Genomic DNA, 12469 nt, shown 5'->3' on the forward strand with positions numbered 1-12469 from the left:
GTCGTCTTGTATTTCTTTCAGTTTGGAAACAATAAATCATTCCTCAAAGTAACACAAGGATCAAGTTCCAAGAAAAGAGAGAATGTCTTATACCTTTGGTAGGAACTGTGGTTAAAAAATATTTACTAAATAGGAATAATGGTTAACATTTATTGAACATTTATTATGTGCCACACACTGCTCTAAGTGCTTTTCATGTATAATGTCATTTAGATTTCCTAACAACCCTAAGAGATAGGAACTATGATTCTTATTTAACAGGAGGAGACTGAGGCATGAACAGTATAAATATCCAACCCAGGGTCCCATAGCTAGAGAGGATTGTTGGTTTGGGATTAGAACCTGGGCAGTTAAGTGGTGGGTGCCAACAGGTATTACAAAAGTTGGCCTTTGTGAAATCAATGCAGGAGTGGCAGCAGTTATCGTAAATTAATAAAATTAGACAAGAGGTTATAGCATGGTCTTGACTCACCACTGACTGTATAACCTGGATCAAATCTTTTTTGAGTTGTCTCAATCTCAGGTATAAAATAAGAAGTTGAACTAGTTAATTTATATAGTTTTATGTAGCTTATAGATCATTATATGAGTCTGTGAAAAAGTGCTTTAAAAATAAAAGCTATTACTAGGAACTATTTTCTCAGGTTCCAGTAGACCTTAGATCCTGGTAGGCAATCCTAACAATTGTTTCATGAAGGATAAGCCTTCTGTAGAAGAACACATTTGGAAACAATTTTCAGAAAATTATTGTTCTAATAGATGAGTACATTATTGATTCTGTTAAGCTAAATGCTAACTTGAGAGAAGTTGATCTAGACCAATGCCAGAGGATAGGGCAAATGAGTGAAGTGTGAAATGGTACTGAGCATTATCTTAATTGGGTGGGGTTGCTCATCCAAGGAAGAAAGTGATACATTAGCTGGATAAATAGGTTGGCATCAAATAATGGAAGTCCTTAACAGTCGCTAAAATGCATGCGGTATTATGTGTTATTGAATCAGTCCTGGATTCATGGTTCTGCCACCTACTAGCCAAGTAGCCATGGTTTCCTCATCCGTAAAATGGGGACAAGATCAGTGGCCTAGGATTTGGGGGAAGGTTAAATGCAGTGGTGACTAGCATAGCACCTGATGCATCGATATTCCATAAATGACTGCTATTACCTTGTTACTATGATAAGCTTGGGAATGCAGCAGGACAGGAGATTCATGGGCCCTGCCCTCAATTTATAGTCTAGCAGGGAAGGCTGCCATTAAGTGATTACAAAAAGCATGATGAATGCTAGGTATAGGTTGCAGCAGTAACATCGAGCTTGGGGGACCTAACCTGGGGTTGGAGTCAGAAAAAGTATCCTTGAGGAATCAATGTTTTACCTAAAAGAGATGGTATGTTGATTTTTCACTGAGATTCCTTGGCTTAATGTTGCAGGTTACTGGAGAGCTGATGAGTGATTGTTTCCGTGTCTCCTCTAGTCTCTTTGAGGGCACGATGACCTAAAGTACCTGGCATTAGTGCCTGGCTTATATAGGTATTCAGTAAATGTTGAACTAATTGGGATAAGTAGGTTTTGGTTTTATTACATTCATGATCCTGCTGTCCCCTGGAGTTGATCTATTTCTAATGAGCAACAGTGACATCTGGTGGTAAGAGTTGGAACTTACATCTTCAAGGTACACTCTGATTCTGTATGCTAGAGTCAGGATTTTGGAGTAGGGGATTGGTCATGCTGGGCAAACCTCTTGCCTCACAGATGAGTAAATGCTACTTGGAGAGTTTCAGGAGCTTGAAATACAGGCTCTATCCCCATGTAAACCTACAGCCCATTGTAACATACCTACTAGGCCAGAACAAAGCTGAATAAACATAAGGTATTTTAAAGTTCTCTTGTGTCAAATAGTAGAACTGTCAGTTATTTATATACTTGATCCTATTTGAAATAAATAATTTGTTTTTAGCAAGACAAAAGTTAGAAAAGTTTTCTCTAAATTCAGCAGTGATATGATAAATGGTTCTGGGTTAGAGATCAGTGTCCAGTTGGTCCCCTCAGAGGAACCCAGGAACAGGTCCTCTCTGTAGTATTCTGAGCTTTTTCTAATGGTGTTTGGTCTTTTTCCTATCCCCAGTGTAACTCTGAAGTGTCACGGACTAAAATTTTACCATGTGAGGAGGAAATGCCATCGTGCCTTTCAGCTAGAGTGAAGAAAGCTAGAGGCCTTGCATGCCTATCACCTAAACTCAGCCCACACACAGCCATACTCGCGGTCTTCCCCACTGGTGCCCCTTCCTGGCTCACCCATTGCTGTCAGTGACACCCTCCACCTCCCCCTATCACACTCTGGGCTCAAACTCTTAAAAATGTCTTCCCTTCCTCCTGTTCTATCACTATTAAAGCACTCACCAAATCCTGCCAATTTTTCATAAGCAGAGTCTCCCGTCACTCAGATTTGTCCTTTTTCTCCTGTTGTACCACTTTAAACCTAGGCCCTTCAGCTCCTGTTCTGCTACCTCGTCCAGCAGCGCTGAAGCCCTGTGCTCACCACCGCCCCCAACACCTTTGCTCATGCTTTACCTGTTTCCTGAATGTTCCCTTTCCGCAGTCCCAGGCAGTTCAAGTGCACACCATGAAGACCTAACCCAAATTCTATTTTGGGAAAGCTTCTCTGAACTCTCTAGGCCACGGTGGACTTTCCTTTCTCTCACATCTTGCCATGACGAGTTGAAAACACAATGCATGCTCCACTATAATAATACTTTTGTGCACTGCTTTGCGGTGTATTAAATGCTTCAATAGTCTTCTATTAGTTCTTCACAAAAATGCAGAAGTATGTATTATCCTGACTTTACCAACATAGGAAAGGAAAGCTGTAATTTACCCAAGGCCATACAACTAAAAAGTGGCAGAGCATGACCCAGAACTCAAGAGCCTGGTCACATGGAGAAACTGCATGATGGAAGGGAAGGCAGGTATATAAAGGAATAACTGTTCAATAAATAATTGTTCTTATCTTCATTTCCACTTTCCACCACACACATATACACATTCATTACCCACCTAGGTCTGAGGTCCATTTCCCCCGCCAATATTCCATAGCTGCTTCTTCCTCATATATGAAAATTCTCAGTATTTGTTTTGGCCTTTATGAGAAGAAAGATGAAGAAATCCCCCCATATAAATGGTCTTTACTGTGAAGGTGGTAAATTAAAAACTAGTAAGTACACAAGGCATTGGGGACCTAAGCAATAGGAAAAAAACGATAATTACCGAGACCAGGTGACTCATTCAAGTGTTTATGAAAGACCATGATATGAGCTAAGAGTGAAATTGAGAAATGTGGGGTAAAATATAAAAATATATTACCAATACATTGTGTTGAAGGCTTGGAGGAGAGCAGGGTAGATCTCATCCATCAGAGAGATCCCTTGGAAGCAAGGACTACTGAATCTTGGCAGAACATTGAGTTTCCTAATAAAATCAGCATATGATGGGTGAGATCACCATACATACAAACACTAAGACTTGAATAGCCAAAATGGTGTTATGCTAAAACAAAAGTGTACTAGGGGGAGTCTATGAGAGGCTGGTAGCCAACAAAGGAAGCCCAAATCCATGGTGAGTTGAAGAGACAGCACCATCCAGCCAGAAGGATCTTGAACCTAGAGAAAATGAACAATTTTTATGGGGGGGTGGGGCGGGGAGGAGGCTCCTGATTGTGATGAGTGTTAAAAATATCTCAAGGTAGTTTGCTTCTGGTTGCTTTGAATCCATGCTCACGATATCTTTCTGATGACTCGTTTGGTTTCGTGGGTGTCTGATTCTGGGAAGGGAGGGGCCCTGGATATGGGTCACAATTCCCCAACGTAAACTAGTGGCTTAGTGTTCTGGTTTACATGTCAGTCACTTAATACCATGACTGCTGTTAAGTCCAACCCCAAGAGACATTTATGGTATAATGACCAAATCAGATTTTGGATCTGCAAAGCTGAAGTCCATAATTGGAGAAGTCTGAAATGCATAGAGCCTAATGGAGCCTTAGTTTTAAGCTGCAGCAAAGCTTGCTTCCATTTTGAGGCAAAAACAGCTAAATATGTAATAATACACCTGAAGAGTATTTCACAGTTTACAAAGAACATTCATGACCTATTTGATTATCATGGTAATAAACGGTACTATTGTAATTATTTTATAAAGTTTATTTATTTTGAGAGAGCACAGGCAGAGAGGGAGAAAGAGAGAATCCCAAGCAGGCTCCATATCAACGCGGAGCTGGACTCGGGACTCAAAACCATGAACCATGAGATCATGACCTGAGCCAAAATTAAGAGGCAGCTGCTTAGCCACTCAGGTGCCCCAGTACTGTTGTTATTTCAAGAAGAAAGTTGATGTTTGTGACTTGACTCATGTCAGAGAGTTAGAAACCCAGGTACTTCTGATATTCAATTCAACTTTGCTTCTCATAGTAAGAAGAGGATCACTGTCTGCTTATGCTATATTTACTGATTTGTGGGAGCAAGCATATAGTTTCAGTGCAGGAAAATCTATTTGGTGGCCTTATGATTATCTTTTAAAAAATAAATAAGCATAGATAAAGGTCCTACTTTATAGTTGGAGCTATATGGAACTGTGGGAAGGACCTAATTTTTAGGGATTAGAAAAAAGAGTGGTTAGATCCACAGAAATCTGTGCAACTGATTTTTTTTTTTTTAATTTGTTGTAACATGGGAATGCAAGCTGGTGCAGCCACTCTGGAAAACAGTATGGAGGTTCCTCAAAAAACTAAAAATAGAACTATTCTATGACCCAGCAATTGTACTACTAGGCTTTTATCCATGGGATACAGGTGGGCTGTTTCGAAGGGACACATGCACCCCATGTTTATAGCAGCACTATCAACAATAGCCAAAGTATGGAAAGAGCCCAAATGTCCATCAATGGATGAATGGATAAAGAAAATGTGGTGTATATATATACAGTGGAATATTACTCGGCAATCAAAAAGAATGAAATCTTGCCATTTGCAACTACGTGGATGGAACTGGAGGGTATTATGCTAAGTGAAATTAGGCAGTCAGAGAAAGACAAAAACCATATGACTTCACTCATATGAGGACTTTAAGAGACAAAACAGATGAACATAAGGGAAGGGAAACAAAAATAATATAAACACAGGGAGGGGGACAAAACAGAAGAGACTCCTAAATATGGAGAACAAACTGAGGGTTACTGGAGGGGTTGTGGGAGGGGGGATGGGCTAAATGGGTAAGGGGCATTAAGGAATCTACTCCTGGAATCATTGTTTCACTGTATGCTAATTTGGATGTAAATTTTAAAAAATAAAAAATAAAATGAAAAAAGTAAAAAACAATTTGTTGTAACATATACATAACAAAATTTACCATTTTAACAATTTTTAAGTATACAACTCATGGACACTAAGTACACCTAACAATGCTGTGCAGCTATTACCACCATCTGCCTTCAGAACCTTCTCATCATCCCAAACAGAAACTTAATACCCTTCAATAACTCTCATTTCCCTCTTCCCCTCCCCCCTGCCAACATCTCTTCTACTTTCTGTCTCTATGAATTTGCCTATTCTAGGTACCTAAAATAAATGGAATTCTACAATATTTGTTCTTTTATGCCTGGTCCATTTCATGTTAGCATAATGTTCTCAAGGTTCATCCATACTGTAGCAAGTGTCAGAATTTCTTTCCTTTTTATGTCTGAATAATATTCCACTGTATGGATAGACCACATTTTGTTTATCCATTCATCTGTTGATGGACATTTGGGTTGTTTCCACCTTTGGGTTATTCTGAATAGTGCTGCTATGAACATGGGTGTACAAATATCTGTTTGAGTCCCTGCTTTCATATTTTGGGTATATATCCAGAAGTGAAATTCCTGGATCATTTAACTTCTTGAGGAACTGACAAACTTTTCTATAGAGGCCGCACCATTTTATATTCCTTAGCCAAACTGTACAGGAAAAATTCATATACAAAACTGTACATGAATGTTTGTATCAGCTTTATTTGTAATGTCCCCAAACTGGAAACAGCCTAGAAGTCTTTCAGTGGGTGAATGGTTAAACTGGCATATCCATACTGTAGAAAGCTACTCAGAATAAAAAGGAACAAAGTATTGATACACAAAACAACTTGGATGAATTTCCAAAGAATTATTCTGGGTAAAAAAGTCAGTCCCCAAAAGTTAGATACTGTGTATTTATATAACATTTTTGAAATGACAACATTTTAGAAAAGACAGATCAGTGGTTACCAGGGTTTAGGGACTGGAAGGTGGGAAAGGGATGTGAGTGTGGTTAGAAAAGCCCAAGAGAGGGATCCTTGCGGTGAATGAAGGTTCAATATCCTGACTGTGGTGGTGGATATGCAAACTACCATCAATGTTGTAAAATCGAATAGAAGAAAATACACCAGAAACATGAATACAAATAAAACGTGAAAAGATAGATGGATTATATCCTGTCAATATTCTTCTGGTTGATGTTGCAAAAGGTGGTCTGGTGCCACATGTCCATGCAGGTCTCTGAGGGTGAATGCCTCATGGGGGGGAGAAAAAGCAAGAAAAGCAACTATGACATGTCTGATGATTTTCAAATTATAAAGGCCTGAATAAATATTTAGAAAGCATCCTTGAATCGTATTTCATATAAATTTGCCTCCCACTTGCATATAGTCCTGAATATAGTAGCGACTTATATTGGGCAGTGACTTAAAAAAAAACAAAAAACAAGTGTTTTTCCACGATGAAAATAGACCATATTCATTATTTTTAACATGCCCAAAGGTGCAAAAATAAAAACAGCATTGTAATTTCACCACCCAAAAATAACCATTTTTAAAAAATATTTCTATATATTCCTCCCAGACTTGTGTTTGAAAAAAACACAAGTTTATTTAGCAATTACTATTCTGCGTCCCGCTTTTTTCACTACCACAACACAATTTTCCCCCACATTTTTTTCTTTTTTAATGTTTATTTATTTTTGAAAGAGAGAACCAGAGTGTGAGCGGAGAGGGGCAGAGAGAGTGAGAGACACAAAATCCGAAGACACAGGCTCCAGGCTCCCCAAACTGTCAGCACAGAGCCTGATGCGGGGCTGGAAGTCACCAACTGTGAGATCCTGACCTGAACCTAAGTCAGATGCTTAACCGACTGGGCCACCCAAGTGCCCCTCCCCAGCATTTTCCGAAGACATTGTGAACGTGTCAAATTTCGTGGTGGGCCATTCACTTTTCAACTCTCCTGCAGGGCTGTGTATCTCTGCGTAGAATGCTTGGCCCACGAAACTTTTAAAACCTACCTTCCAGAATCGGACGACTGAGCCAACTTTAAAGTCTCAGGCACAGGAAGCCTCTTCCCACCCAGCCCACCGCTCTTTTCCCCAAACTGCTTCAACCCGCCCCACCTGCGCTTTTCTTCACTTTTCCAGCTCCGGGCGCCCGCTCGGCCTCCGTAGACACGTGGTGACGTCACTCATAGAGCGTTTCTGGTTTCCCTGGTGACGGTTGTCGGGGCAGCGCGTGCAGGCGTCCAGAAGAGACCGAGCCGCTGCGGCCCTAAAAGTGAAGAGCGCAGTGACCGCTGTAAGTGTGGGGAAGGACGGAAGTCCCAGGCAGAAGCCGGGGGAGCCCACAGCCATTGGGGGGTCCGGACCCGCGCCGGAGCGCACGCGCTCGCCCGGGCGCCCTGACCTGCCCCTGGCCTGACGCTCCCTGCACGCGTGGCGGGCGAGGTCTCGCCCCACTTCATTCTGTGAGTCTCCACATACAGCCCTCTTCCCTCTCCAGGCAGACACGTAGTTCCCATGCAGTACAGGGGTTAGTGAAGTTCGGAGGGTGGGTCACCTGCCCGCAGTCACACAGCAGGTGGCATGGTCAGAAGTCCGGCCCAGGTCCGTCTGACCAGCGCACTGTCCTGGTATCTGCTACGGAGCCCTGCCGCACGAGTACCGAGAGGCGGAATGGGAACTACGCGACTTGGTGGCATCCACTTCCAGCATATTCCCGAGTCAGGGCCAGCGCCCCCCCCCCCCCCCGCCAGGGGGGCCGAGCCGACGAGAGAGTCCCCTCAGAGCGGGACTCCCGCCCGGGGAACCAGACATTTGCACCCCACCCCACCTCAAACCGATCCCTGCATTGATGCTACCTGAGACAGTCGGTGTACAGGGCGCCCAATCTCTTGGGCTTCTCCTCTCCACCCCCAGGACCCTAGGCTGTTGCTAGGAATACACTAGGCTAACATAATAAAGGCGGGGTGGGGGGGTGGGGGGCGAGACGGAGTCTGGTAGGGCCAGAGGAGGCTCATGCCTGGAAGGGGCCTCAGCCCTTCGTCACTGGTCTCTGTCCTCTGGGATCTTTGCTTTGCTACAGAAAGTAGAGTAATGGGTGGGTGCCACTCTCCCCAGCCCTTGGCTCCCAGTCTTTCCTGAGCCAGACTTCCTTCCATGTAGACTTAGCCCTAACTTAAAAACAAAAACAAAAACTAATTAATAGGCTTTATTTCTTAGAACAGTTTTAGATTTACAGAAACACTGAACAGAAAATACAGAGAGTTCCTATATACTCCTCCTCCCTTTCCCCACTATTAACATCTTGCATTGGTGTTGCATATTAGTTGTTACCACTGATAAAGCTATCTGTTATTATTAAGTTAAAAAGTCCATGGTTTACATTAATGGGTTGTGTGTGTGTGTGTGTGTGTGTGTGTTGTACAGTTCTATGGATTTTGCCAAATGCATAATATCATGTATCCACCATTAAAGTATCCTACAGAAAAGTTTCACTCCCCCGAAAACCCCTTGTACTCCACTGTTCATCCCTCCTCCCCTCTCCCCAACCCCTGGCAACCACTGATCTTTTTACTTCTCTACAGTTTTGCCTTTTTTAGAATGTCATACAGTTGGAATCATACAGAATGTAGCCTTTCCACACTGGCTTCTTCACTTAGCAATATGCATTTAACTTTCCTTCATGTTTTTTTCATGGCTTGATAACTCATTTCTTTTCATCCCTAAATAGCATTCCCTTGTATAGTTGTACCAGTTTGTTTATTCACATATTGAAGGATATCTTGGTTGCTCTTTATTTTAGGTAATTACGCATAAAGCTACTATAAATATTCACTTACAGGTTTTCGTGTAGACACAAGTTTTCAAATCATTTGGGTAAATAATGATTGTTGGATCATTTGGTACGACATGGTTGGCTTTGCAAGAAACTGCCAAACTATCTTCCAAAATAGCTGTACCATTTTGTGTTCCCACCAGCAATGAATAAGATTTTCTGCTGCTTCATATCCTTACCAACAGTTACTGTTGTCAGTGTTTTGGATTTTAGCCATTCTAATAGATGTGTAGTATCACATTGTTGTTTTAATTTGCAATTCCCTAATGACATATGATACTGATCATCTTTTCATATGCTTATTTGCCATCTATATATCTTCTTTGGTGAAATGTATGTTCAGATCTTTTGCTCCCTTTTTGATTGGGTTGTCATATTGTTGAATTCAAGAGTTCTTTTGTATATTTTGGATACAGTCCCTTATCAGATATGTGTTCTGCAGTCAAAGTTTTTCTTCCAGACTGTGGCTTGTCTTTTCATTCTCTTAACAGCGTCTTTTGCAGAGCAGAAGTTTTTAATTTTAATGAAGTCCAACTTATCAGTTTTTTTCTTTCATGGATCGTGCTTTTGGTATCGTATCTTAGAACTCATTGCCAAACCCAAGACCATCTAGATTTTTTTCCTATATGATCTTCTAGTGGTTTTTTAGTTTTACATTTACATTCTACATTTAGGTCTATGACCCATTTTGATGTAATTTTGTGCAAGGTGTAAGGTCTGTGTCTAGATTTATTTTGTTGCACATGATGTCCAGTGGTTCCAACGCCATTTGTTAAAAAGGCTTTTTTCTTTCTTGAATTTCCTTTGCTTCATTTCAAAGATCAGTTGAATCTATTTGTCTGGGTCTATTTCTGGGCTCTCTACGTTCTGTTCCATTGATCTATTTGTGTGTTCTTTCCCCAATACCACACTGTTTTAATTTCTATAGCTTTATAGGAAGTCTTAAAGTTGGGTAGCATTAGTCCTCCAGTTTTGTTCTTCTCCTTCAATATTGTGTTGGCTATTCTAGGCCTTTTCATATAAACTTTAGAGTCACTTTGTTAGTATCCACAAATTAGCTTGCTGGGGTTTTGATTGGGACCTATAGTTGCAACTACAGATCAAGTTGGGAAGAATTGACATTATTAACAGTATTGAGTCTTCCTGTCCATGAACATGGAATATTTATTTAGTTCTTCTTTGATTTCTTTTCATCAGAGTTTTCTAGTTTTCCTCATACAGATTTTTCTTTTCTTTTTTTTTTTTTTTGTTAAAAAATTTTTTTTAACGTTTATTTATTTTTGAGACAGAGAGAGACAGAGCATGAACAGGGGAGGGGCAGAGAGAGAGAGGGAGATACAGAATCTGAAACAGGCTCCAGGCTCTGAGCTGTCAGCACAGAGCCCGACGCGGGGCTCGAACTCACGGACCGTGAGATCATGACCTGGGCTGAAGTCGGGCGCATAACCGACCGAGCCACCCAGGCACCCCCAGATTTTTTACATATACTTATATACATATATTTTTTATATACATACATTTATGTACATCTACATATTTACATATACGTGTTAGATGTATACTCAAGTAGCTCCATGGTTTAAGGTGAATGTAGATGGTGTTGCATTTAAATTTCAATTTCTAGTTGCTCTTTGCTGGTAGGTAGAAAAACAATCGACTGTTGTATATTAACCTCTGTCCCACGACCTTGCTGTAATTGCTTATTGGTTCCAGGATTTTGTTTTTGTTGTTGATTCTCTGAGATTTTCTACATAACCAATCATGTCATCTGAGAAGAAGACAGTTTTATTTTTTTCTTTCCAATCTTTAATTGTTACTTTTCCTCTTCCGTTGTCAAAAACAGGAGCAGATTTCCCTCTGTTTTTCGTAGTGAGAATCTGGTAGGGTTCCTGGAGATAAAAATCACAAAACTATGAGGGCTGAACCCCGAGGAGTTTTAAAACTGCAACCTAAGCCACACAAGGTCGTCAGCAATTCATCAGTTAGAGATTAGTGTTTCTACCCATATTGACTCTAGCTGCAGGCTTCTGCTCCAGTAAACTGTGATTCTCTGTATTCACCTGACTCTCCAATATTCAGGGCAGTACTTGGCCCTGTGACCTCAATTGTCTAAGGATTCAAAGTTCCACTGATTTCCAGTTGTTGATTTTTAGTTTAGATCTTTTTCTTATCGTGAGGATAGGAATGATAACTTCTAAAACTCTTTACATGTCAGAAGTTTCTGCTCAGCTTTAACTTTTGAAACCCTCCGCACCTTTGCTTCTACTACTCAAGTCCAGAGCAAGTAGCAAGACGACTGGTCATGCCCTCAAAGCACCACATGTAGAAGGCACAAATGTTTTTAAGATGGATTTTAAAGAAATGCTTTCTAAACATTTGCTACAATTACATGCGAGTAGCATATTCACAGATACAGCAGCTGGTTACCAAAGATGGTTGGACTAAGGGAGGTCAGATTCATTCATTTGTTCCAGAAATATTTACTGAGCACCTACTGTGTGCTAAATACCGTTACAGGTCTGCAGTACAGTAATGAACAAAATAGATTAAAATGTACACTCTTAGCTTACAAGCTAGTTGGAGAACATAGGTGATAAGTAGGTAAAATGTTCTGTATATCAGATGGTGAGAAATGTGATGGAGAAAAATAAATCTGGGCAGGGGAGAGGGAGTTCAAGGGGTGGAAGCAAGGGAAGAGAATGCATTATTAGGTAGGGTGGTCAGGGAAGGTCTCCCTGAAAACATCCCCTTTGAGTAGATACCTGTCTACTTGTCTGGCAATGAGGGAGGAAAAGTAACCATTACAGGTTGAAAAGGAAGAAATAAAACTGTCTTGTTCTCAGATGACCTGATTGTCTATGTAGATAATCCCAAAGAATCAACAAAAACAACAAAAATCCTGGAACTAAATGTAAATATCCTGGGAAGAACATTTCAGCAGAGGAACAGCCAGCGTGGAAGTCTGTGAGTTTGATGCATTCTTGATAATGAAAGATGGTTTGCAAGAGGAACCAGATTACACTGGGCCCTGTTTTTATGCTGAGGTGAGCATGGTCCGACTTACCTACTAACAGGGTTTCTCTGGCTGATGTGTTGAGAAAAGACCATGGGGTGGAGGGCAAGGGCAGATGTATGGACATGAATTAGGAGGCTACAGTAAGGATCAAGAGGTGGGAAGTGTTCAGATTCTGGGTATATTCTGAATGTAGACCAAGAGAATTTGCTGATGGATTACCTATGCAGGGGGAGTAGAGGGCACTGATCATTAGAGGCACTGCCATTTTTCATTTTGCCACAGAGCCTTCACACATGCTGT

The 12469-nt window shown here is 41.0% G+C and overlaps 1 protein-coding gene across 9 annotated transcripts in view; it reads left to right on the plus strand.

Annotated features, from left to right (window-relative positions):
* The first annotated feature begins 7471 nt into the window (after nucleotides 1-7471).
* The window catches only part of CCDC13 (coiled-coil domain containing 13), a 53915-nt gene continuing 48917 nt past the window's right edge, over nucleotides 7472-12469 (plus strand). For 2 of the 9 annotated variants that reach the window (XM_042999190.1, XM_042999199.1), the window contains exons 1-2: nucleotides 7475-7614; nucleotides 11997-12197. In XM_042999190.1, the coding sequence (XP_042855124.1) occupies nucleotides 12141-12197 (57 nt within the window). In that variant the 5' untranslated portion in view covers nucleotides 7475-7614; nucleotides 11997-12140. The other 7 variants (XM_042999193.1, XM_042999195.1, XR_006222215.1 and 4 more) reach the window with 6 other exon arrangements.

This window comes from Panthera tigris, chromosome C2 (assembly GCF_018350195.1).
Source record: "Panthera tigris isolate Pti1 chromosome C2, P.tigris_Pti1_mat1.1, whole genome shotgun sequence".
NCBI classification, from domain to species: domain Eukaryota; kingdom Metazoa; phylum Chordata; class Mammalia; order Carnivora; family Felidae; genus Panthera; species Panthera tigris.